The 26,638-nt window shown below is 39.5% G+C and overlaps 1 protein-coding gene across 3 annotated transcripts in view; it reads left to right on the plus strand.

The window, feature by feature from the left end:
• The window catches only part of JAG1 (jagged canonical Notch ligand 1), a 39,346-nt gene extending 33,695 nt beyond the window's left edge, over nucleotides 1-5,651 (plus strand). For all 3 annotated transcript variants that reach the window (XM_016427768.2, XM_007476685.3, XM_056813885.1), the window contains 6 exons: nucleotides 320-433; nucleotides 874-983; nucleotides 1,080-1,316; nucleotides 1,797-1,928; nucleotides 2,181-2,328; nucleotides 3,621-5,651. In XM_016427768.2, the coding sequence (XP_016283254.1) occupies nucleotides 320-433; nucleotides 874-983; nucleotides 1,080-1,316; nucleotides 1,797-1,928; nucleotides 2,181-2,328; nucleotides 3,621-4,078 (1,199 nt within the window). In that variant the 3' untranslated portion in view covers nucleotides 4,079-5,651. The remainder of the gene's footprint in view (nucleotides 1-319; nucleotides 434-873; nucleotides 984-1,079; nucleotides 1,317-1,796; nucleotides 1,929-2,180; nucleotides 2,329-3,620) is intronic.
• The last annotated feature ends 20,987 nt before the right edge of the window (nucleotides 5,652-26,638 follow it).

Below are 26,638 nucleotides of genomic sequence, written 5' to 3' on the forward strand. Positions count from 1 at the left end.
GTCCTGCTTGGTGTTCCAGGGGAAGGAAGGCCAGGAAGCAAAGTGGGTCCATTCCACCCCAAGGGGGCATGTAGCAAGGCCATTTGTAGCACTGATTTTCCAAGTGGCCATGAAAGGGGACTTTGGCTCCTGGCCTTTAGAGCAGTGAAGCAGCAGTAGATGGACATGAATCATATTTTGTTTTAACATGGATAAAAACATGCAGCCAGAGAGCACTAAGAATTGTTTTGTTTTTTTTTTTCATCTAAGCCATCATAGCTCTGCTGTAAAAAAATGTATGTCTAAATAAATAGAGGACCCTCACCCTCCTCTCTCCTAGACATCAATGAATGCCAGTCTTCACCTTGTGCTTTTGGAGCAACGTGCGTGGATGAAATCAATGGCTATCGGTGCCTCTGCCCCCCTGGTCACAGTGGCCCCAAGTGCCAAGAAGGTAGGCCTGCCCTTCCTCCTCCTGAACACGTGGGGACATGTATCCTATAGGGAATGGCCTCGTGTCCATAGGAGTGGGTGGGGAAGAGGGGCCTGGCCGTGGCAGGGACTCCTATCCAGGACAAAGTCTCAGAGGAAGGGGATAAAAAAGAACAGAGGAGCCCAGGAGGGAGAAGAGCATAGACCTGGGTCGGAAGGGTAGCAGGACTCCTGTTCTGTAAGTACAGCCAGAGGAGACAGCTATTTGATCCTGGAATAATGGGGAGCCACTGGAACGCTCTTACAATCATTTGCCAATTAGCTTGCATTGATGGTGGGTGAGAAGGCTGCAGAAGGAGACAGAAGGAGGGCCATTGGGTTGCTAAAAATATGCCATGGCTCCAACTGCTTACAATTACAGAACTGTAATTTGCTCTGACACTTTTTCCCCCACCTTTTTAGTGACAGGAAGACCTTGCATTACCACTGGGAGAGTGATGCCAGATGGTGCTAAATGGGATGATGACTGCAATGCCTGTCAGTGTTTGAATGGGAAGGTTGCCTGTTCCAAGGTATGCAGAGGAGCCAGGAGGAGCTGGGATGTGCATTTTCTGGGTCATCCCTGGGGCAGGCATTTTGTAAGCTTTTTCTTGGTTCTGCTTCTCTAGGTCTGGTGTGGCCCGAGACCTTGTCTGATCCATGGCCAAGGCGCCAGTGAGTGCCCTGCTGGGCAGAGCTGCATCCCCATCCAGGAAGACCAGTGCTTTGTGCGCCCCTGCACTGGTGTCGGGGAATGCCGGTCTTCCAATCCTCAGCCAGTGAAAACCAAATGTACCTCTGACTCCTATTACCAGGACAACTGTGCTAACATCACATTCACCTTCAACAAAGAGATGATGTCACCCGTAAGTACTCGGATACGGACGTTTTTAGTGGCCAGAGTTGTTCATTTGCTTTTTCAGACTGGGTTTCCCTATCTTGTGTGGGCAGAAAGTGTTGTGACTGCTGCCAAGCAGCCCCAAACTCTGACTAACTGTTTCCTAAATGAACGGGTTCTGTTTCCCTTTGGGCAGTCTGACGAGGTACCCCTTCCATCCCCAGCTCCTTGGACTCCTAGATCAGCGTCAGATTTAGTAGTCCACTTTCACTCTATTGTAGCTTAAACCTTCCAAGTACCTGTTAAGGTCTCCTTCATAACAGAGACTACAGGTCTTCGTGTGTTATCATGCCTATTTTATACAGAGTTTAATTAGTGGTCGGATGGGTGACCTCCATTTTGGTGGCAAAAGAAGCCTGAAGAATGCAAAGTTGGTTTAAAGATTATTTAGCCATTTTTCTGGTCCATGAGTCATAAGACTTTCCCTTTTTGTTTTGAATGATTTTAGGGTCTCACCACTGAACATATTTGCAGTGAACTGAGAAATTTGAATATTTTGAAAAATGTTTCAGCTGAATATTCTATCTACATTGCCTGTGAACCTTCACCTTCTGCAAACAATGAAATTCATGTCGCCATTGTAAGTGTAGGATGGGATTGATTATCCCTAATCACTTGATTTGTTTGGAACACTGATCTAATTTGAAAAATAATTCTAAGTTATTATATAATTTTTAAAAATTTGAAATTTGAATTAAAAATTCAGTTTTAAAAAACTTAATTTGAATTTTAAAAATTTTGAATTAAAAATTTTTTCTGCATTTAGCATGATGTCTAGGATGATTTAAATAGTCCTGTGGCACCTGAGTCTCACCATTTGTCTTTTTTCTAGTCTGCTGAAGATACCCGGGAAGATGGGAACCCCATCAAGGAAATAACAGACAAAATCATAGACCTTGTGAGTAAACGAGATGGAAACAGTACTCTTATCGCTGCAATTGCAGAAGTCAGAGTCCAGAGACGGCCTAACAAAAAACAAGGTGAATATATGAGTAAAATGTTAAAATACCATTTTCTGCCATAATGAGGGCATGGCAAACAATCCATTTTATTTTGGAGTCAGAGAACAGTAGAATTGTAAGGGCCTTTAGAAATCATATTGTTTATATTAACTTTTCTGTTATTACTCATGAGGACACTGGAATTCAAGGATGTTGAATGCCTAATACCCAATCCTTCAGCTCCCTAATGGCTGGTCTGGAACAGAAGTCTCCTGACTTCAGCGGATTCCAGTGCGTTGTGAGCTCATTAATAAGTAGACTTCCATTTTATAGCTATAAGTAATCCTCCTCCTTCAGGTAGGAAGTGATGAGGATTTTTATGTTAAGGATTGAGAATGACAGTAAGCCTTTTTATAGGATTGGTCTCCCCTTGCACCTCTCATCTGCGTGGGGCACCATGGCCATTGCTGTTGAGAATCTCTCTTGCCGTCCTAAGATTCTTTACTTTTGAATCGAAGCAAGACAGAATTGATTAAATACCTGCCAGGCATAAGAATGTATGAATTCAAAGACAAAAACAAATTCTCTGACCTCCAGGAGCTTGCTTTTGTCTCTCCCTGTGACACACATGGACATTAGTCCTTTGGAGAAGCCACACTCAGTGCATGTGGTGCTCGCTTTCAGCTCATTTTCTGTAGACCCACCGTGTCAAACTTGAGTAGAAACAGGTCACTAAGCCAGGTAGAAAGATCGGAGCAGGCCGCATATTGAGTTAGAAAACCACTCACTTCTTCCTCTTGTTTTATTGTTTTCACATTTTTATATCTTCTTTTTTTAATGTTTCTTTTTATTAAAACATCAACACATTAAAATCAGCTAGGAAGGACATTCTACTCTGGTTCAGGCTGCACTCAGGAGTGTTGCAGGATGTTAGTTTGACACCTGGTGTGAGCCATTCACTTCCACTGGAGGGATTTTTTTGTTTGTTATGTTGTTTTGGCTCTAAGTAGCCATGCTAGAAAGGCCTTGGGATTAAAGGACAGGCTGCCAGGCCAGATCTTCAGCCCCTTGGCAGGATGCATTGAGAGAGCAGCCTGTGTGGCTGCTGCCCATCTTGGCCCTCTCCTGGGACCAGAAGCTATCCAGCCTCCAGGGTGCCCCATCCAGCACCTGTTTAACAAGCAGTGAATTGGCTTAATTTGCAGTGGTGGAAAAGAAAAGGGACCCATCCCTGTGGCTTTCATTTTCATACTGTGTGTATGGGAGAACTAATGAAGCCCTTTTAAACTATGATTATTTGGAGGCTAATTGGGTTTGTGCCTGTCCTGCAGATTTCCTGGTTCCATTACTGAGCTCAGTCTTAACCGTGGCTTGGATCTGTTGCTTGGTAACCGCCTTTTACTGGTGCATCCGGAAACGTAGGAAGCCAAGCAGCCACACGCACACAGCCTCCGATGACAACACCACCAACAATGTGCGAGAGCAGCTGAACCAAATCAAAAACCCCATTGAGAAGCACGGAGCCAACACAGTCCCCATCAAAGATTATGAAAACAAAAACTCCAAAATTGCCAAAATAAGGACACACAACTCTGAAGTGGAAGAGGACGACATGGACAAACACCAGCAGAAGGCCCGGTTCGCCAAACAGCCGGCTTACACGCTAGTAGACAGAGATGAAAAGCCACCCAACAGCACACCCACAAAACACCCAAACTGGACAAATAAACAAGATAACAGAGACTTAGAAAGTGCCCAGAGCCTCAATCGGATGGAGTACATTGTATAGCAGGCGGTAGGGGCTGCCTTTAAATATCATTAAGGGCACTCTTGAGTTTGTAGGTCTTTAAACTGTTGTGTAATATTTGAGTCTAAGGCTGTTATTTACTTAGAATCCCTGTGTTAATTTAAGTTTTGACAAGCTGGCTTACACTGGCAATGATAGTTGCTGTGGTTGGCTGGAATACCAAATGTGGCTGCATTTCACATCTATGCAAAACTAGTCAAAAATGCCCGAATGTAAATTCCACTGCAGCTGATCCATCACAGAAAGGTTTCCTCAGATTATCGCATCGCCTTGTTAGCTCTCCTTTAGCTTCCATTTTTGCCAGGTGTCCCCAACTTTATTGTGGTCTTAGACTAATACATTTTATTTATATTTATTGAATCTTTTTTGAGTTTTTTTGTATATTGGTTTTATGGTGACGTACAACTAGTTCTGTATTTGAAAGTGCCTTTGCAGCTCAGAACCACAGCAACTATCACAAATGTTTATTATTTATTTTTTTTATTGTATTTTTTGTTGGGGGAGGGGGGAAATTGATGTCAGCAGTTGCTGGTAAAATGAAGAATTTAAAGAGGAAAAATGTGTCAAAAGTAGAAGTTTGTATAGTTATGTAAATAATTCTTTTTTATTAATCACTGTGTATATTTGATTTATTAACTTAATAATCAAGAGCCTTAATATCATTCCTTTTTATTTATATGTATGTGTTTAGAGTTTGAAGGTTTTTGATAGCTTTGTAAGTATAATGGCTTTATTTTTTTTTTGAGCTTATTTACTTGTTACATGTTGCCTATAAGCCAAAATTAAGGTGTTCTAAAAATAGTTTATTTTAAACAATAGGATGGGCTCTCATGCCCTGATGCTGGGTTTGGTTTTTTGTTTTGTTTTGTTTTTGTTTTTTGTACAATGTCAAATGTTTGAAACACCTATAGTATCACTTTAAGACTCTTTGTAAGTACTGACTGAGGCAGTTTAGAGAATTTAGACTAGAACAGGTTTGTGTTTCATTGTGTTTTGTTTGCTGCTTTAGACTTGAAAAGAAAAGAGGCAGATAATCTGCTCCAAAGCAGTTCAAGGGAACAAACTGAGAGTTATGATGTCACATAGCAGAAATGTGAGTGGTTGCATATGACAAAAAAATCAAATTTAGCATGAAGTTGGAAGCACAGCAATCTTATTTTGTAAATTCTGATTTTTTTCACCATGAATATGTAATATTGAACCACTTGTAGATTTGATTTTTTTTGTAATCTACTGCATTTAGGGAGTATTCGAATAAGCTAGTTGAATACTTGAACAGTAGAATGTGTCCAGTAAGATCACTGTGTAGATTTGCCATAGATTACACTGCCCGCCTTAACAAGTGAGGAGATCAAAGTGCTATTACAATGTGTAAGATCGAAAAACAAAAGGCTTATAAACAGAGTAATCTCATTGGTTAGCCATTGAGATCATGAAGATACCTTGTATTGTGCTATGAGTGTTATATGAACATGAAAATGCATCTTTGATGTGTTGTTCCTGGCAATAAATTTTGAAAAAGTAATATTTATTAAATTTTTTGTATGAAAACATGGAACGGTGTGGAGTTTGAACTTCCTAATGCTCGATGCCCAATCTTCTTCAGGCCTTTGCCATCCCCAGCAGATCCTCTTCTGGTCCCTCGCTTGAAGCAGCCTGGCAGCCTTGGTGGAAAGGACTTAAGGGCTCCCTCATGAATAACTTCCTTCCTTCCCTCCCCTGGATGGTGACAACTCTGCCTGACTCTGTTTGGTGGGAAGCATGGAACTTGAGGACGTTTTAGGCCTGCCTTCAGAGAAGCCCATTTCTGATCCTCTCTCATCTTCCCTCTCTGGTGAGGATGATGAGGATGACCTTTAAGGTCATCCGGTTCCACCTCTTCATTTTACCCATGAGGAGTCGCAGCCCAGAAGGTTAAAGTTCAGGTGGTCGAGCTGGGATTCAAACTCGGTCCTTTGTCTCCAAATCCGAACACTCTCTTCCATCAGTAATCCCATAAAAGCAATATGGATTAATTTGACAACAACTATGAACCGTGCCAGAATAATCTCTCCTGGGTTATTTGCCTAGACCATCCTAGCCAGGGTTTGGTTTGGCTCTGGGAGACCGTCTGCTCCGGCCAAACGCTTCAAAGCCAGGTAGATGGGGGAAGTTGCTGGGGTGGGGTAGAGGGAAATTTTAATTCATTTCTAGCTACTTGGATTAATATGAATGCAATTTTATTATAGACCACACCTTAGTAAATGTTTCCAACTTGATGGGGCTGAAGCCTCCAGGGATATTTCCTCACCACAGAGGAAGTCGTTGTTACAAGCTTCTGGAACACCCAGACAATCTACTTTCCTCGTCGTCCCCAAGAAGTCAGTAGGCCTTTGTCGTGGCATCCTGGCTAAGCCTGGCATTCCGAGGGCTGCGAGTTGTGGTAATTTGGCTTCTGGCCCATGATGTGGCCCAGAGGTCACAGCGGTTTCCACTTGCTAGGAGAAAGCTGCCCAGAATGGATTCAGCTGCTCCTTCCCTGGGCCAGAAGCCAAATGACACGCCAGAAGGGAACTGCCCCTGCTCTCCGCAGAATGGGGGAGAGCTACTGGCACTTCCCCCAAGCTGTGGTCAGAGCAAAAGGAGATGAACTGAGATGCCAGAGTACAGGCGGATACATTCCAACAGAAGGTAAGGCCTTTTTCTCTTGTGCCCAGAGACAGAAAAGCCTAAAGTGAATGAGTTTCTCTGCCTCCCTCTTTGCTCTTGGCCTTTTGCTAATGCTGACTCATTTAAGGGAAATTAGAATCTCTCTTGAATTTCTATATCACCCAACTCCATTTGGATCCATGCTCTGCACAAGGGGCAAACCCTCAGAATCAAACAAAAGCATTTCTTTAGGGCCAAGCAATAAGGAAATAAATACAAAGAATGAAACAAGAATTGCCTTCTTAATGAGGAAAATCTTTTTTTTTCCTCCCTCTTTCAGCAAAATAATTGCATTTGAGGTGAAAAGAGCAAAGTAGCTTGCTAAATGTTCTAGGCTTGCCCAGAGTCATACCTAGCATTTTCTTGGGATCAGTGTGGGGCTTAAAGTTCGAAGGCTGGTGTTAAAAATGACAAGATGTGTTTCGGCTTGTAAGGAAGGGAAACCTGAGCAGCAAAGACTAGCCATATTCACATGCTATAACCCTGCCTTAATGAAGCAATATAGATTTGTCATTTTGCTTTCCATTCAGACAGCTGGGTTTCTGCAAGGTGGGGTCTGCAAGGAGAGAGCTTGTTTTCCCACTGTTGAAGCACACCTAATGAGGAAGAAAGTCTGGTTGTGCAGTGACAAATGTTTCTTGGGCACTTGCCAGTGCTTTGACCAAAAAAAAAAAATCTATTTTGCTTAATGAGCCACAATGATTTCTTATTGCCATGTTGGAAAAAGCAAAATTGTTCCTTGAAGGAGATGCCTTTCTGCAGTTTTACCTAAGGTGATATACTCAGTCCTGCTAAGGAATTGTCTTTTCTGAATTTCTTTGGGGCTTTCTCTAGAGTAAATCAGGCTAATCTCTAAATGTATATGGGGAAATCTGATTTCAGTTTTCCACCCCCTTTTCTGCTGAGAAGTTCACAGAAAAGGGATTAGGAAACACGCCTCTGGCTGTTCTGGGATTGGAAGGGGGTGGTTAAGAAGCAATGTGGTACCTTTTTTGTTCCTCATTAAAAAACCTGAACACAACTTCATTACAGAGGAGCACTCTAGCAGAAAGTTTTCTGAGGTTCATAAACTTATTTTTAAGTATATATATTTTAATAACTTTTAACAGAACTGATTGTCCTTATAATCCTGTTTATTAATTTTCTTAAAAGTATTATTTCAAGAAGGAATGTATGGGCTTCACCACACTGATGAAGAGCTCCATGCCATAAAACAGTCAAGTATTCCTGATTTAGAAAGATGGGTTTGATAATTCTTTAATGTCAGAAGGCGTGGAATTCCAGGAAAGGCTTTGTAAAAAAAGTTAGATTAAAGCAGTAGAAACTCTTGTTCTAGAACTGTCCTTAAGCTGACACAATACACACATACATTTATATGTATTTATGTATGTACATGTGTTAGTTGGAAGCATTTGAGAGCTCCTATATTTAAAGACATTTGGCCGTAGATGACCTGAAAGTCAAATGTTTATATGGTTGTTATAAGTGGCAAAGTCCTTTAAAATTTTCAAAGCACCTTATGAAAAAAGCTGGTCATCTAAACTGAACAAAGTGACCCCTTTGGAACATCACCAGAGAATCATTTTCAAAATTCCAAGCTAAGGGTTGATTTGAAGTAGGCAGGGTGAAAAAGGGAATGAAGAACAGCCCATTCCATTTTCCTCTGTCCAGAGACTGTGGAAGTTCATAGGGAGAAAAAGTGTTGGTGGTGATGGGATTGGGCATTTCTGATTATTCTCTGAATTTAATGATTGCCGAGCAAGGTATGTTGGATTTGGCATCAGAAAGCCTGGATTTGAATCCCAGATCTGTCATTTACTCCCTGTGACCTTTAGTAAGCCATTTAACCATTCAATTTGTTAATTTGCAAAGTGAAAGGTTGGACCAGATACTTTCTAAGGTTCCTTCCAGGTCTAAATCCTATCACTTAGCAATGTAATATTAATGCCAGCACATATGTGTTTTAATGTGTTTGTGTGAGAGCCTAATGGAAAAGATAAACTAGAGGGGAAATATTTCATAAGTGAGGTTAGTGTAAGGAGCACAGGCTTCTAAACCAAATTCCTGTCCTTCTTATGAATTTTGGAGTACCTTAAGCTGAAAAGAGCTTTTAGAGAGAAATCACTCACTGAAAAGATGGCTAGTGAACATTTATTTAAAAAAGCAGCAGTAAAAAAATGGCTTCACCAAATACAGGCCAGGTCAGACTGGATCCAGATCTTTTTTGGACAAACCAAGACTTGTAGATGGGGAATTCTGTGGTTTATCATTTGTCTCAATTCCAGCAAAGTATTTGACAGCTGGTTATGCCATTCTTATGGAGGAGGAAGTTTTGGCTGGATAAGAGCATACTATTAGGTAGATTTGTAACTGGTTGAATAGTTGAATGTTCAAATAGTCATTTGTTATTTTATTTCCATTTGCAAAAATCTCTCATGTCATATGGTGCTTCACATTTTTATCCATCACGTGGATTATCTAGGAGATGCTATCGATGCTCACAGAAGAACCAAAGCCAGGAAGTGCCATTACAAATCTGGGGGACTCGATCCTGAAAGGATTTGCCATCTGGAAGGCTGAGCTTGATCTAAGACCAACAATTTAATTAGTAGAAATATAAAGTCTTCCACATGAATTTTAGAAACCAGCATCCAAGATTTGTCAAGGTTGGTGGGATTTTAGTTTGTTTGAAAACAGATCTTAAAGTTTTAGAAGACTTTGAGTTCCTCTGGGTCAAAAGTATGATATAGCAGCACAGAAACAAATGTGATTTTAGGCTGCCTTGAGCAGCATTGAGGTCAGGACCAGGACAGAGATGATACCATTCCCTGACCACAGCTAGAGGATCTTGTTCAGATCTGAGGATTCCGTCTTGGAAGGAGGTTGCAGAGTACTCGAGTATCCATAGGAAGCCCCAACCTCTTTCTGTGGTAGAGCCTTCAGAGCTCATATTGATGAGATACTGTACATTGACCCCAACATGGAAACGTCAGTTTGGGCCTCTTGCTTGGAATACGAAGGGACAACAGTATTCTATTTTGGAGGGACATGGTGGAGTGATGGCGCATCCATAGGAAGGCAGCATGGCTTCAAGACTGTGCCAAGTAAAGGCAGTTTAAGGAACTGAGAATGTTTAACTTGGAGAAAATTTAAGGGGGAACATAACTGTCTTTAAGTATCTGAAAATCTGTTTTTTGGATAAAAGTTATGATGTTTATTTCACTTGGTGACAAAGGGCTTAACTAGGAATAATGGATTGAAGGGAGGAAGTTTCAGGTTTGATTTTAGGAAAAACTTCCTAATCAGAATATTTTAAAGGGAAATGGACTGGCGCAGAAGGTAGCAGGCTCGCTTTATAATGGTAAGTTCTCAAGTAGAAAAAAAAAGGTTAGAATGACCAAATTTCAGATATTTTGGAGAGAAGGTTCTTGATCTGGGGGGATTCTGAGATCCCTTTAAATTCTGACATTCTGTGATTTATTCCAAATGCTTCGATTATGTAGGGGAAGCCCAATGACCAAGAGATTATAACTTGATCAGGGTCTCTTTACTAATACTCCCAACTTCACAAATTCAGTTGCCCTTTCCCCTTCTCAGGAATAGTTTGCAAAATAAAAATACCGGTCTCCTGCTCTATTCATGCCTTCTTTATGTGAATATTGAAAAGGTGGATTTCAGATATTGGACCTACTGTTCAACTTGAGAACAGAATACTTTTCTAAATAAATGCATACGATTTTTCTTTCTTTTTACCTACTATGTACCTCTAGCATTCTTAAGGCTTTTTTGCAGTTATTTTATATTTTTTAATTTTAATTTTTTTCAGTTACAGGTAAAACATTTTTAACATTTTTTTAAAATGTTGATGTCCAAACTCTTTCTCCCTTCCTCTCTCCTCTTCCCCCTCCTTAGAAGGCAGGCAATTTGATATATACAATACATGTGTAGTCATACAAATTGCCTTCATTTTGAAAAGAAAAAAAATTCCTAGAAACATTTGTGAACCTTCTAAACAAGAACCCTTTCTTTCCCAGGGTTAAAATGGACAAACTATTTAAAATGCTTTGAGCTTTTTGCAGTCAGTGAATACATTTAGGGCATCATAGGAGGCTTAGGGTGGGGAAGGAGCAGGAAGAATGATCAAGCTCTCATATCCACTTTCCCCACAATTTAGCAGCAAATGTTACTGAAAACTGAAAAACAGCCTATGGACAAAACTTAGTGATATTTATTGATAAAGTTGGATTTTTCTTCTTTTAAATTATATCCAACCAAGGCCCCAAGACTCTGAAATAAAGAGTACTGTAGGTACTTTTGGGGGAAATCCAAATCTAGCTTCAGGTTTGTAGCTTGAGTCAGCTCTTGGGAAGTAGCCACATAAAAATAACTTCCTGGTTTTCACTTTATACTGTCTATAGGAAAAGTTCCATCTCTGATGTGAATCAATGATGCTTTGCCAATTTTCCTTGCTTTCCCAGGGGTTCTAGTAAGTGATTATTAGGGTGACACAAAAGAAACCTTCTTTCATCAATTTATTCTTTGGGAATCTTTGAACAAATGTATTATCATTATATGTCACTGAAGGATAAATGAGGAAGAAAAAAAGGAGAGAATCCAATTTACTCCATGACTGATAATGTTGACCACATAAGAGATAAGGGCTTGTTCTCCTGACTTTGGGTGGAGTGAATTCTTTCCCCAGACTACCAGAATCCAGGAGCTCTCTCCCTCACATAAATAAATATCCATAAATTAATAAAGATGCCTTAGACTTCAGAGAAGGCCTGTTTAGCAGTCCAAATACAGAATAATTTAACCAACAAGATGCTACATCCCTCATGATTATCAAGTAAAAATGACTCTTGGGTTGCAAAATCGGTCAATCAAATGTGTAAACTGTGAACAACTCCTAGACAATTTTAATGAATCAAAGGCAGCAAAATGTTTACTAGCTATGTGACCTTGGTCAAGTCCACTTGCCTGCCTGTTTCCTCATCTGTAAAATGAGGATGATAATAAGAGCACCTACTTCACAGAGTTGTTGGGAAAATCAAATCTCAGCACTATGCCTGGCCTATAGTAGGTGCTTAATAAGTTCTTGTTTCCTCCCCTCAAATCATCAGAGAGATTAACCAGATGCAGAAAAGTCCTTCATTTGAAAAGTAAAGTGTTTTCTAGCCACTGGCTGGTGTTATGTAGGAAATGTATTAAAATTGGTTTAAGAGATTCTGTCACATCCTATGTGTGCTATGGAGCTTGGATAAAACAGTGAGTGAGTTCAGACCTCCAAATTCCAAGAACAGCCTCGTGCAGGGGCGGAATAGTCTTGGGCAAATCTTTGCCATTGAATCCCCCAGAAGGTTGGGGTTGGGGACATGAGTGGGTAGTTATGGCCATGTCCCCTCCCTCACTTGACCTCTGAGCTTCTTCCTGGCAATGGCAGGTGGTGGTGGCCTCAAGGTAAATCAGACAGCCTGAGCCAATGCAGTTTCAGGATGCTACAAAGGACCCTTGATATTTGGAGCCAAGGAGAGGGCCCTCCTATGAGGAGAACTTCTGAGGGTTTCACAAAGAAGAAAAGGACTTCTTCCAATTGGAAACTGTAAGGATGACCTTCTGCCATATTTGCTCCCTGAGCTTGAGCTCCTGTTCCCTTTGATTCTGGATGCATTTATCCATCCTACCCTTTGGAGAGAATAGTTTGTACCAGTTGTTCTTACTGCCTTAGCATGTTAGGTATATAAGTGCCACACACAAGAAAAACAACTTGGATTTGGGCCAGTGTTTCATTTATTGACGTGTCTTGCAGTCATGAAAAGGACCAAAGGAACAAGGCAAGGGGTTGGACAGGTCGCTAATGTCCCAAACAAGTTAATTCCACAGATATTTATAAAGCTTCTAATAAAGCAAGAAATTAGAGATAGGAAGACAAACCACACCGAGTCAAACCAAACCATTCCTACTTTCAAGGAGTTTTGATTCTATTAACAGGACACATTACACAATAAGCAGTTAAGTGGAAAACTGAGAAAGAAGAGAGTTCTGCCAATTGATGGGGCAGGGGATCCAGGAAAGGTTTTGCAAAGGTTGGATCTGAGCTTAGCTTTGAAGAGACAGGTTTTAAGAAAGGAGTTCATTCCAAGAACATGAGATAAATAACTTATAACAATGCTTTCACATAAGCGATGTAGTGCCCCGTATTTGGGGAAAACCTAGAAGTCCATTTTGGCCAGAGTATAGAATCTATGAAGAAGAATGAAATAAACAAGGTTGGAAGGGGGTACCATTATGTAAAGACTATAAAAATGTGATGTCCAGTTACTTGACACAAAGACAAAATGTAAGGAGTTTTCAGTTGTATTGGTTCTAGGGCACCTTCAGACAAAGTTCTCAAAGAATGCAATACAATAGAAATCCTAAAAATTAAAAGTGACGTTAACAAAATTGAATGTAAGAAAAAACATTGAAACCACTAATGAAATTGAAATCAGTTATTATTAGAAATTATTTTGCCCAATTATAGGCCAACAAAATTTTAAGTGAAATGGATAAATACTTACAAAAATATAAATTACTTTGACTAACAGAGGAGGAAATAGACTATTTAAAGAAATCTGTTTTAGAAAAAGAAACTGAGCAGTCAATAAAAAGCTTCCTAAGATAAAAGCATCAAAAACAGCTGGATTTATAAGTTAATTTTGCCAAATATTTAAAGATCATTGAATTCCAATATTAAATAAATTATTTAGAACAATTGGTAAAGGAGTACTGCCAAGCTCCTTTTGTGAAACAAATATGGTATCGATGCCTAAACCAATAGAAGAAAGACACAGAAAATTATAGGTCAATTTCACTAATGAATATAGATACAAAAATTCTTAGTAAAATATTAGCCAAGGGGCTATGACAATGTATCACAAAGATTATACATTACAACCAAATAATATTTAAAATAGTTATGCAGGGATAGTTTAATATCAGAAAAACTATTAACATAATTGATTATATAAGCAACAAAAACCACATGGTTATATCCATAGATGTAGTACAATACACATTCCTATTAAAAACACTGAAAGACAGGTATAAATGCATTTTTCCCTAGATTAAGAAGAATTATATATTTAAAACCATGAGCAAACATTATCTGTACTGAGTATAAATTGGAAGATCTCCTTATAAGATAAAAATTGAGTGTAAGAAAAAGATCAGGAATAAAACAAAGATTCCCATTATCACCAATATTATTTAATATAGTACTAGAAATAGTAGGACTAGCAATAAAAGGAAAAGAAATTCAAGGTACAAAATGGGCAAAGAAGTAATAAAACTATATTTTCATAGATATGATATGTAGACATAAAATTCTAGAGTTTTAGCTAAAAGTTAAAAAAATTTTAGCAAAATAGTGGGATATGAAATCAACACATAAATTATCAAAATTTTGTATATTACTAATAATGTCTTCCCAGAAGAGATAGTAAGAGAGAACTCATTAAATTAACCATGGATATAATAAAATGCCCGGAAGAAGATCTTTCAAACCAAATCCTGAAACTCTATGAACTAATTATAAAACATTTTTATACAAGTAAAATTATATTTAAATAATTGGAGAAATATTAATTGCTCATGGGTGGGCAGAGCCATTTTAATTAAAATGACAATTCTACCTAAACTAATCTACTTATTCAATTCCATCCTAATTAAATAACCAAAAGTTTATTTTATTGAACTAGAAAAAAATAATAAAATTCATCTGGAAAAACAAAAGGTCAAGACTATCAAAGGATTATAGTGGGAAAAAATGTAAAGAAAGGAGGTCTAGCTATATAGATTTTGAACTATATAGATATCCCTTCCACAACAAGGAGTCAGGGGCACAGAACCCCGTGATCTGGAAAATCCATATAAAACTTTTTGGCCTTAGTCTAGAGAAAAAGTCTGATTTTTTCTTTCTTTTTCTTTTAGGGGGTGTTTACAGTACCTTATTTTAAAGTTTGGGTTAAATATTTGGTCCTAGGCTACAAAGTTACTAAACTTTTTTTGTATCGCCTGCTGGTCTTCACATGTCATCTGTGGCTTCTGCAAAACTTCTCCCAAATTCCAATTTAATTTCCTATGCCAACCCGCAACATAGTGAAATCATGATGAGGAAAATTGCGATGTGGAAGGGATGACTATTATAAAACAGTAATTATCAAAACTACCTAGTACTGGCTTAAGAAATGGAAATTGTAGATCAGTGGAACAGAGTAGACTATACAACAAACAGTTGTAAAAAATTCTAGTAATGTGTTATACAAATGTAAAGACTTAAACTTTTGGAATAAGAATTCACTATTTGGTAAAAAAAAAATCGTAGGTAAAACAAAATAGCATTTTGACAGAAATTAGTTATAGACCAACATCTTACACCATTTACCATGATAAGATCAAAATGGATACCTCGATTAGGTATAAGGCAATTTTGAAGGGCAGAGAACATATTACCTATCAAATTTATGGATAGAAGAATTTATGAGTAAAATGGATAATTCTGATTAAATACATTAAATTTTAAAAGTTTTGTACAAGTAAAACTAATGTATTCAAGATTAGAGGGAAAGCAGTAAGTTGGGAAAAAATTTATAGATGGGTTCTCACAAAGAAGGTCTCACATCTAAGATATATAGAGAACTTTCTCAACTATATAGGAGGCAAGAGTGGCAATCATGATCTTAGACAAAGCAAAAGTAAAAATAGATTTGATTAAAAGATAAGGAAGGAAATTACATCTTGATAAAAGACAGTATAAATAATGAAAATTTATCACTACTTAACATATATTCACCAAATGGTATAGCATCCAGATTTTGTAAGGAGAAACTAAAGGAGCTTAAGTAGGAAATAGATTGTAAAATCAAATATATAAGAATATAAGCCATTCCCCAAATGATAATGGTCAAAAGATATGAGCAAGCAGTTTTTGGATGAAGAAATCCAAAGAACTTATAACTATATGAACAACTGCTCTAAATCATTATGGAGTTAAGAAGGGCAAATCACAACAACTGAGAAATCATCTCACACCTATCAGATTGGCTAAAATGACTAAAGAGCAGAATGACAAATGTTGGAGGGGATGTGGAAAAATAGGGACACCAATACATTGTTGTGAAACTGTGAACTGATTCAGTCATTTTGGAGAGCAATCTGGAATTATACTCAAAGACTTATAAAACCATGTATACCATCTGGCCCCATATTACTACTACTACTACTACTACTACTAGGTTTATTTTCTAAAATATTCAAGGAAAAATGAAAATTAACTATATATTCTAAAATATAGCAGCTCTTTTTTGTGGCGGCAAAAAACTGGAAACCAAAGGAATGTCCATCAATTGGGGAATACTGGACCAGCTGTACTATATGATTGCAATGAAATACAATTGTGCCATGAGAAATGACACATAAGATGATCACCTAAAAAAACCTGGAAAGACTTACATGAAGTGATGCAAAGTGAAGTGAGCACAATCAGGAGAATCTTGTACCCAGAACCAACAATAATAGATAATGTGAATCTTAAAAATTCTCAGACTCTTGCGGAACTCCCTCTGAGGGGAGTCTCAAGACAGTCTCAAGGAGTCTCTCTCAGAGAACTCTCTCTGGAGATGGCAGCTGGCCAAAGCTGAACTGTTGTCTCTCTGAACACTAGAATCTTGAACAAATCTTGTGGTGAGTGGATAAAAGACTGACTGATCTTTCTCTTAGGTCTTGGGCCTGGGCTGGCCTATCTTTTTCTCATTATTTCCTTTTTCTCTCTCTCTCCTTTCTTTAATTCCTCATTTGTATTAATTAAAATCTCTATAAAATCCAGCTGACTTGGGTATATTTAATAATTGGGAATTTTTCCCTGGTGACCACCTTATATTTGATTTAAAACAAGACACTGTCTTGAACCATATTTTCTATGGTCACAATTTAAGGCAACCACTCTTTTAACTGCCACAGTTTATGCCTCCCACTATTTTAATTATTACAATAATGATCAACTGTGAATGACTATCCACAAGGCAAGGATCCAGGCCAACTTCAAGGGACTCATGATGAAAAGGATGCCACCACAGAAGAAGACAGAGTTCAAATGCAGATGGAAACATACCATTCTTTGCTTTATTTCCTCCATTAATTTTTCTCTAGTTCAAGCAATACTTGTCTTGTTTCACAGCATGCATTATATGCTAATATATGTATAGCTCTATCATTCTACCTGTCTTCTTGGGGAGGCAGGAGGTGTGGAAGGGAGGGAGAAAACATGTACTCTGGAAAAAAAATAAAAAAAAAGAATGCATACTTCTTCCTAAGAGCTTTGAATTCTGGACCCTGAACAGTTGTCACTTACTATCCACGGTTCTTTATTATTTTTCAGCCATTTCAGTAGCGTCCAACTTTTTGTGATTTTCTTGACAAAGATACTAGAGTGGTTTGCCATTTCCTTCTCCAGCTCATTTTACAGATTAGGAAATTGAGGCAAATAGTCTTAAATGACTTGCCCAGGGCCACAAAACTCTTAAGTGTTCTGACATTGAGATTGAACTCAAGTCTTCCTGACTCCAGTCTCAGAACTCTATCCACTGTGCCACCAGTCGCCCACCTATGTATACTAGAGAAAGTAATTTCATTTCTCTGGGCCTTAGTTTCCTAATTTGTAAAAGAAAGAGATTAAAACTAGAGGACCCTAGATCTTTCTGAGCTCAAATCAGTCATCTGGTGAATAAAGCAGTCCCATTTTCTAAGGTTTATCATCGTCCTGAATTCCCGAGATCTTTTCTTTTTTTCTGTTTGATACAGTCTGGTTACAATAGTTCACAAGACCAATTCCATGGGGCTGCATGGCCATCTGACTTGGCTTCAGCAAAACAGACCGCTCCCTGCTCAATGGTCAGTGTATTTAACCGTTTTGGAATGTCTATTAGCCAAAAGAAAGGGTCAGGTGACCCAAATTGAACATCTGAATGTAGCAGCCTGTTTTCTTACAGCATCAATTCCGCTCGTGTCCTTCTGATATATTCTAAGTGTTCGCCCTTTGAGATCTCCTGACTTTCAACCCTCATTCTATTTATCTATCCCCAAGGCAGTGCGGTAGAGCTCGGAAATCGGCCTGGGTATGGTGGATGAAAAGAAAATTTCAGTTAAGTACAGACTTCAGCGGGCCTTATCATTTTACACGGATCCGATACACAGAGTGACAGACAAGTCACTCTCCACCCCCCCCCTAGATTTTGGATCCATTTTATGGACTCTACTGGGAATGAGAATTTAAGGGTTCAGAGGTTACTGGTCTGGGAAGACACCAAGCAAGCCGGTTATGGGAAGCCTCCTACTGCTAATGTGTATTTATACTTTGTAAACTCTGATTCATCCAAGAACTGGAACAGAAATCTGCTTCCTGAGGTTGTGTTTTTAAATAGATAGTTTGCAAAAACAACAAAATTATTTCCCTTAACTTTTTTTTCCCACCCCACAATAGGCTAAACATCCCAGATCAGATTCTGTCGGGCTTGAACAAGGCAACAGGCAAACTAGTTATCTCGGGGTAGAAAGGGGCTTCTGAGGTCCCGTAGAGGGGCACGTGAGCATCCGGGGACCCAGAAACCTAAAACAAATTTGAGAAACCATTAAGGTAACGACATTGCATCATCTCAGATCCCTAAGGTGTTCCCGGGTCTATTAAAAATAACGAACTTCCTTTTGTGAGCAATTGTCTCTGAATGATTATTACAGAAAAGGAAAAAAAGCCAGGGGTGGGCGATGCTTATAAATCAGAAGCCATCCCCGCTGCCTAGTAGCCAGGGAAAGAATGTATGGAGCTTTGGGGCTTAAGAGACTGGCCGGGCAGCCTCCTCTGAAATCCTGAACAAATGGGTGAGGCCAGCCTTGCTTTTGATATACATTAACCAGCCTGGCTTGCTCTTGCATGCAGGGCACAACCTTCCTGGCTGGCAGTGCCTTTCTTTCAAGTCCAAGGCAGCTTTTACAAGTCTCAAATTATGTATTATTATGGATCGGTCCAGTGTCAACCTGTGGTATTCCAGGCAGGAGAATTAACTGTTGCCAAGCGCAAGCTTTTAAGTCCGGCACCAGCCTTCTGGGGCCTCTTCTCCCACCTTCCCCATCCCCAGCAGAGCGCTTCGACGCTTTCTTCTCCACACGCCCAGACAAAGCAGAGAGATTCCAGCCGCATAAAAGTAAGGGACGCCCACCTGTCAAGACCAAGGGTCGGTTGCCTAGGCTGAGTCCAACAGGGCAAGGACCATTTTGCGGCTAGATGCCTGACGACTTAGAGCGTCCAGCGTAATTCTAGTTTTTCCACACTTCTCATTCGATGAATGAAACAGAGCCACGTTGTAATCCCTGGAGCAGTTAGAAGGCCGTTGGTTTAGCATGGCAGACTCTTAGAATGAGATGGAACTGGAGAAACCCTTCATTTTATAGCTGAGGAAACCGGCTCTTTTTAGTGCCCCCGAGAGAGTCGTGGTCCCTGGGGACGCACGCTTTTCCCGCTTTGCCTTCCGACCTGGGAATTTGCCCGCTTTGTGTCGGGTCCTTCTTGCCATGCTTTCAAAGTCCTTTACACTACGTGGCACCAGCTGGGATCCCTGATCCATGGAAAGATGCATATAAGCATTCAGAGAGGTCACAGCCGTGGGGCACCTCGTGCAAGTCACTGTGTGCGTTGTGGGGAGTAGAGAGGAGGGAGATGGGTTTTACCTTGAAACTTCCCAAGGTAGCCTCGGACTCTGGAATTCTATTGACGACCCGGGACACCTTCCCAGGGGCAGGCAGATTTCTAGCCAGCCTTCTCCTACAATTCCCGGCTCTGCCTGGGGAACCTTTCAGGGATTGCCCCACAGCCACCCACCTTTCCAGTCTCATGAAGGGGGAGAGGGAAAGAAGGTATTTTCCAGACCCGCAACAGACCCTTGCTAAGGTTTCCCCTTGTTCTCTGGTTTCATATTGCCTCTTCAGTTACAGTTTCACAGAAGTATAAAATGAATTGCAGGAAAGGGGAAATAGAAAGCCCTCCACTCCTTCCTCTAGCCACAGCGCTCCAGGAGGTAGGACTGCTCTTTATGGAAAGACAGATGGGGCAGCGGGCCTTGCCAGGCTTTCGGGCAACTTCCAATATAATTAAGCATCATCTCACATTCCCGAAGCACTCTCGCTTCCCCCTTTGAGCAGGGTACTAGCAGGTTATCACGGATGGATCAACCAAGCATTAAAAAATACTAAAAACTAAATTGCTTGAATGTGATCCATGCAAACCACTTCCAGGATGGGGCCTCCACACGGTTGGTGGCAATCAGAGAAGCTCCATAATTGCAGGTTTCCGGGAGTGCTGCCTCCCCTGTGCAATCCACTTCACTCCCACCTGACGCTGCTGGGGCAGAAACGGGTCACAGACCAGATCTTTGGCCAGAAATCCCCCCAGAGAAGCATGCCCAGCCGTTAAATTTGAGGCGAAAGCTTCCTGCGTCCCGAGGCATCATGCTCGGTGACTCGGAACACCCTCATATCACAGAAGGATGATGAGAGCTCTGGCAACTTTAGGACGTTTCCAGTCAGATATTTTGCTGGGAGCTCTGCTTAGATTTGCAGTGTTGCCTTCAAAAGTCTTTTTGGAATAATTCAAGGTACAAAGCACTGTCAGAAGCTGGAAAATAAGAACCAGAATTAGATGGCTGGAGGTTGGGGTGGGGGAGGTTGCAATGTTCTGGCAGAGAAGGAAGCAGTTTACTGCTGCAAGGAAAAGGGAGTTGAGGGATCCAGAGCAAAAGCTTAAACCTTTCTCCAAGTGCGCTTTACAGGGTTCCCCTCACGGATTTAAGCAGCTGTTGTTGTTAGACTGAACCAAAGAGTGCCTGGAGTGGCTCTATGTCATTAAAAGAAAGTCCCACTTTATATTCCCTGGAGGATGTTTTGCTAGGGAACAGGTTTTACTTTCTCTTTCCACACTTTCACTGAAAGACAATTGGGGCTGGAAGGGACCTTAGAGATCATCTGGGGAAACCCTTTTATTTTACAGAAAATGAAAGGCCCTGAGAGGTGAGGTCTTGCTCATGATTTTACAGATAATAAGGATTCCAGTCTAAATTTGAATTCAGATCTCACTCTAAATTCAGTGTTCCTTTTGTTATGCCATGATGATAAAGAAAGGAAGGGTAAGGATTTTCCTAAGCATCCTTTGATTCACTATGAGATCAAAGATAAGGAATTGGGGATGATATAACTGTAAGTTGAATTCCATTGAAAACAGTCATTCTAGCTAGCAAAAGAGTCACCATCATAAAGGATGGCTTAGTGGCTAAGGGAAGCAGAACATATTTTGAAATGAAGCCGATATAAAACAAAAGATAACTTAAAAAACTAAATACCTATTATTTTCAACAGAAACAAAATCAATTTAATCTAGTCTCATTAAAAACAAAAACAAAAATACCCAGGCAGAGTCATTCTTCTTTGTTTTAGAAAGAAAAAAGGTTTGGTTGATTTGGGAAGCTGAACAGCATCTCATAAGCTTTATGATATTCATTTGAAGAAAAGAAAATTCAAAACCCAGAATGAAGTATTGAGGTCTAACAAATATTGTCACTGATCATTTTCCAACTAAATTTATCAACCTTATGTAGGCTTCACTGTGACACAGAATATGTAAAATTAGATGAGGTCCTTTTGTTCACGAGCTCACTGGTGGGTTTTTTTTTTCCTGATCTCACACTGATCCATTGAAGATATATGAATAAGATGTCTTCAGTCTGTTTTTTTCCTCCATAAACATAGACTATAACTGGTGTCTAAATAATTGAAAACATTTTGTGATTACCAACAATAGAATGATCAAGCAATGTCCCAAGATTTTCCAATGAAAGCATTATTTACATACATCAGTCTCTGCTCCCTGATTAAGCAGGACACTGCTTTCCCCCAGTGTTTTTAGTAATAATTAATAATTTTTAAACAATCCATGCAGGAGAAGCTCTTACCTGTCCCAGATAATTCCAGGGCTCTCGGATTCACAAGGACAAATCCAAGGATCTTTTAGCATCACAGTGTCATTATAACTGGGAGATGTTAGAGATCATCTAATCTAACTCTCATTTTACAGATGAAGAAACTGACCTCTCCCTCCTCCTCAAATCCTGAACTCTGAGAGCTGGCCTGGGCATTTTGCCCAGGGAGCCATATCCAGCTTGTAACAGCAGGTGGGTAGGATTTCTCTCAAGTCCATATTGTTGGTGTAACACATCATAATGCCCAATCTGAATCATGACAAACCTGAAACATAGAAACCAAAATCAGGAATTTCAGAATCTAGGAAATTCTGAGGCAAAAGGCAATGGTACAAGATGGGATTTTGCTGTGCTGACAAATAGAAAATAGAAAAATGGAGTTGATGTTTTTTGGTCTTAGGAAATTCACAGGTGGACAAAATAGCTAGTCATCATTTTCATCTAAAAACCTTTGCATCTAACCAAGCAGGTTCTTCTAGCTCGAAAGTTCCACTACCCTTAAAATAGATCATCTGTAATCTTGAAAGATCTATACCTCCGTAGAATTTCCTACCCAGTGTGAAGGAGGCCCTTTTCCCTAGGGAAGAGTTTGAGAATACTTTTTCCAGCTGTCATAGGCTTCTTCTTCCCAGAGGAATATTGGAGCTCTACTCTTTCTCTTTATGACCACTTGGGCTGATGAGAATGACACTGCAGAAGGGAAGAATTTGAAAGAGAGCACAAGCCAAGTCATTCCACCTCCCCCCCCCCCCCCCCTTTCCTATTGAACAAGCCCCAGTGCACTCCAGCTTCATTAGAGAGAAGGATTTCTTCGTCTCTCCTACTGGGAACATTCACAGAAGCCGGGGCATGGTTTCCCACATTCTGACTGGAGGTCATCCTCCTATACAATGGCACCTTCTCCCTCTGACAACAGGAATGGATGGGCTGCGTATTAATCCTCCCAAGTATTAACAGTGGATTTGGGAAAGAGTTCCCAAGGTTACTCCCACCAGTTCTAAGTTGTAAGAAAGAACTTTAAAAGGCCCAAACCCAGGGAAAATGGAAGCTCTCCTTCTCCCCCCCCCCCAATCCCCCCACCTCCCAGGACCGAGTTTATGCCAGTCTTCCCCGGGGCCAGTGGCAGGTAAAGATAAAGTGTGTGAGAGAGAAGGAAAGCCAGCGAATGTATGTCAGAGCAGAAACTGGACTGGTTGGAGTAGCCAGTGAGAGAGCGTGGGAGCCTGGAAACTCATTTACAAAAGCTCTTCTGCCCTCAAGCAAGTCAAACTCCCTGCTGGGGAGCTGCTTTTTTTCCCTCCCTTTTTAGTCCTGTGTGCTGCAGTGACCTTTCCCCTGGATAGGTCAGCCCTCTGTTCACCCAGGGTACACATGGCCTTCTGGGGTTTGAACGCCTCAGAAGCCCGCGGAGATTTTCTTCAGGGCTAATTCCTGAGAGAAAAACCTGAAGCAAATGTCATGTCAGCTAATAACCTGGCCAATTTTTGAAGACACTTACATAGATTATGTTTAGTAACGAGAAAATGGAGCCAAATCTATATTGGCTGTAAGTGCAAGGACTTACAAACCAACGTGAAACGAAGGGGTCAGAATCTCGTTAGGTAATTCTTGTGGGAATTGCTGAGTTCTCCTGCTTTTCCCAAAGAGTCACTTAAAATGAGAATCCTAAGCCAAAATATTTTAAAAGCATGACTTCCTTTCAGACTCTTGCCAAAAACTTAGTTTGAAATTCACATGTACTCTAAGATATTCTATTAATGATATTAATGATGGAGGATCAAAGGCAAACCACAGAGGTTTATGTAAAAATTCCAGATAATTACTTAGGTGCTTAAAAAAGTTCTTATTCATAAGAGTGTCAAGTTCCTCCATGTTCAGTCAAAATTCTTTATCGACAGACTAGATACATCAGCTCTAGAGCAGGATACAGAATCTGGTAGAGAGCACTTAGGAGGAAAATGGGGAAGGAGGGGGGGGGGATTCTACCAATATTGTTCTAAATTAACCTTTCCTCTTTCCCCTGCCTTCCCCTCAAAAAAATCTTTACACTTCAAGTCATTAAAAAAAAAGAAAAGAAAAAAAAACCCAGCCTTTGATTTGCAGTTCCTTTCTTCTCAACAAGAGCTTAGTTCTTTAGCAGACCCAGGCTTGTAAATACCTTGTTTTCATCTTAATTTCACAAATGGAGGAGAGAAGAGGAATAATTACCTTGAGCTGGATTTTATGGAATCCAAGGGTGGAGTTTAGAATTATATGCTAGAGATGGAAAGGGATGGTAGAGGTCATCTAGTCCAAAACCATCATTTTATATTTGAGGAAACTGAGGCCCAGAAAAAGGTTAATTAATTTAGTGGCACCACTAGTAAGTCATAGAGTAGGGGCTGGAATTAATTTCTTTAGATTCCCAGGTCACAGCTTTTATGTGCTGTCCTGGTATTTCTCAACTTCTAAATCAGGTGATTTCTATGAGTGAGCTCTTATACAAAGTAAACAAGTTATAAAGCAAATTTTAAAAATAGCATTTCTAAAAGCAATTAATGGAGGGATTATTTCACTCACAGTTGTGCAATAATTACCATTCTTTGTTCTGGGTCTGGGAGTCAGAGGCCCTAGGTTCAAATCCCCATCTCTGCTACTTTCTTTAACCTCTAGATCTTGGATTCCTCATCTATAAACCAAAGGTGAGAGCAAATCAAATCAGAGGTTCTTAATATTTTGGTGTGCCATGGACCCCTTTGGCAAGTCTGATGATACCTATGGACAATTCCCCCCCCCCCCCCCCCCCCCCGTCTCAGAATAATGCTTTTAAGCGAATGAGTTATAAAAGAAACTAATTATATTAACATCATTGTTAAAATAGTATTTATATATTTATATAGCTACTTTATATACTTATATCTAATTTATCATATGTAATTTTTAGATGTTCATGGATCAAAGGGTAGAAATCCTTGGACATACTATCTAAATCTAGATATCATATATGTGTGGAGAAATGTATTTACAAATGACCCAAGTAAGATTTAATATGCAAAGAAGTGATATGAGGTAGGATTGGGATATAGTATAAGATTTGATGATGGAGGGCTAAATGGGGCTCAGGAGGGAAATGTTAAGATTCCCTAGAATGGGATACTTTCCACAAGGCCAACACTTGGACATTCCTTTTGCTGAATTACAACAGATACTTTAGTTAACCCTTGGAATGCATTAGTAAAAGGATCTGCATTTCAGGAGTTGATTCTCTCAGAATCTTCTGGGTGATAAATTGAAATCCTTTCTTCCAAAACATATTAGCTTTGGCTGAAGTCTAAAATTCTTATAATTATTTGGTAAAGTACTTACTCAGAATTTCTATCATTGCTTTAAAAAGGGGGGGGGGCAGCTAGATGGCTCAGTGGATAAAGGGGCTCAAATCTAGCCTCAGATACTTCCTAGCTATATGAACCTGGGCAAGTCACTTATCCCCCATTGCCAAGCTCTTACCACTCTTCAGACTTGTAACCAATACATAAAATTGATTCTAAGATGGAAGATAAAGTTTGGGTTGGTTTGTGTGTGTGTGTGTGTGTGTGTGTGTGTGTGTGTGTGTGTGTGTGTGTGTGTGTGTAGATAAGATAAATTAAAATGCAAAATTTTTTGGTAAATAGTATATTCAGAAAAATACTTTTCCTTTATAGCCTACCTTAATTTTAATTTGTTTTGGAGCAGTTTAGTATGCCAATTTACTTCTTTAATTTTAGATAATTTGAGTTTTTATCCATAAAGCAAGTTCATTTCCCTGTACACTATAGTTCCACCTTCTAAGCAGGCACAGACTCCTTTTGTTTCTACACTGGTGTTTTTCTTTTCTTTTTTTAAGAGTAAAAAAAAAAAAAACCTTAAACTCTTCAGTTTGAAAAATCCACCCCAGATAATAAGGTCAATCTGAAGCAGGAATTCTGGCAACCACTATTGCACTGTTTGACTTTATAATTTGATTGCAAAGAAGTTAAAATAAGACACTGGGGATATGTTACAGACATAAACAGTATCACCTTTAGACCCCTTGCCATCTGCTTTCAAGCCAAAAGAATTATTTTACTGATTATTGTTTAAGTAAAAGCTAGAATATTATCAAAAAAGAAATTCATGTGTACATGTAAGGTGGTACAAGGCAATATTATATGGATTCAATATATGGAGTTGAATGTAGCTGAGTTCAGTATTCTGTTTCTACACTATCAGATAATTTAATTTATTTATGGTTCTTTTCCACTCCCCCCCCCCCTTTAGACTATGAATTGACATTTATTTGTAAATGCTTTCTGTCTTATTAAAATTAAGATATAGAATAAATCAATGGGGTGTCCAACAGATATCTCAGAATTTAATTATATCCTTGAATCATAATATTCAATGGTATATATGTTCAAATTTTCTGTGCTGAATAATTGGCAGAATTCTGTGAAGAATTGAAAATATTTAAGGAAATGAAATAATCTTAAAATTTGGTTCTCCACTTGCTCAAACATGCTAAAAGTTTTGGTAACAAAATGATGATCTTGTCTTGACAAATCAGAGGCATCATTACAAAAGTGGAAAAAAAAATCGATGATCAAATTCAAGTCAATGCATGTTAATAAAAGATGTACTAGACTGGAAAAGCTGCCCAGGTACTTGGAAATAGTGTTGCCTGTATGTGGAACCCGCTGAAAAAGAATTCAGTATCCTTACCCAGAGGAAAACAGAAAAGTCAGACTCAGAAGGTATTCTCCTAATACTCTTACTCTCTTCCAAGCTCCTCTTGAAAGTG

The sequence above is a fragment of the Monodelphis domestica genome, chromosome 1 (assembly GCF_027887165.1).
Source record: "Monodelphis domestica isolate mMonDom1 chromosome 1, mMonDom1.pri, whole genome shotgun sequence".
Classification (NCBI taxonomy): domain Eukaryota; kingdom Metazoa; phylum Chordata; class Mammalia; order Didelphimorphia; family Didelphidae; genus Monodelphis; species Monodelphis domestica.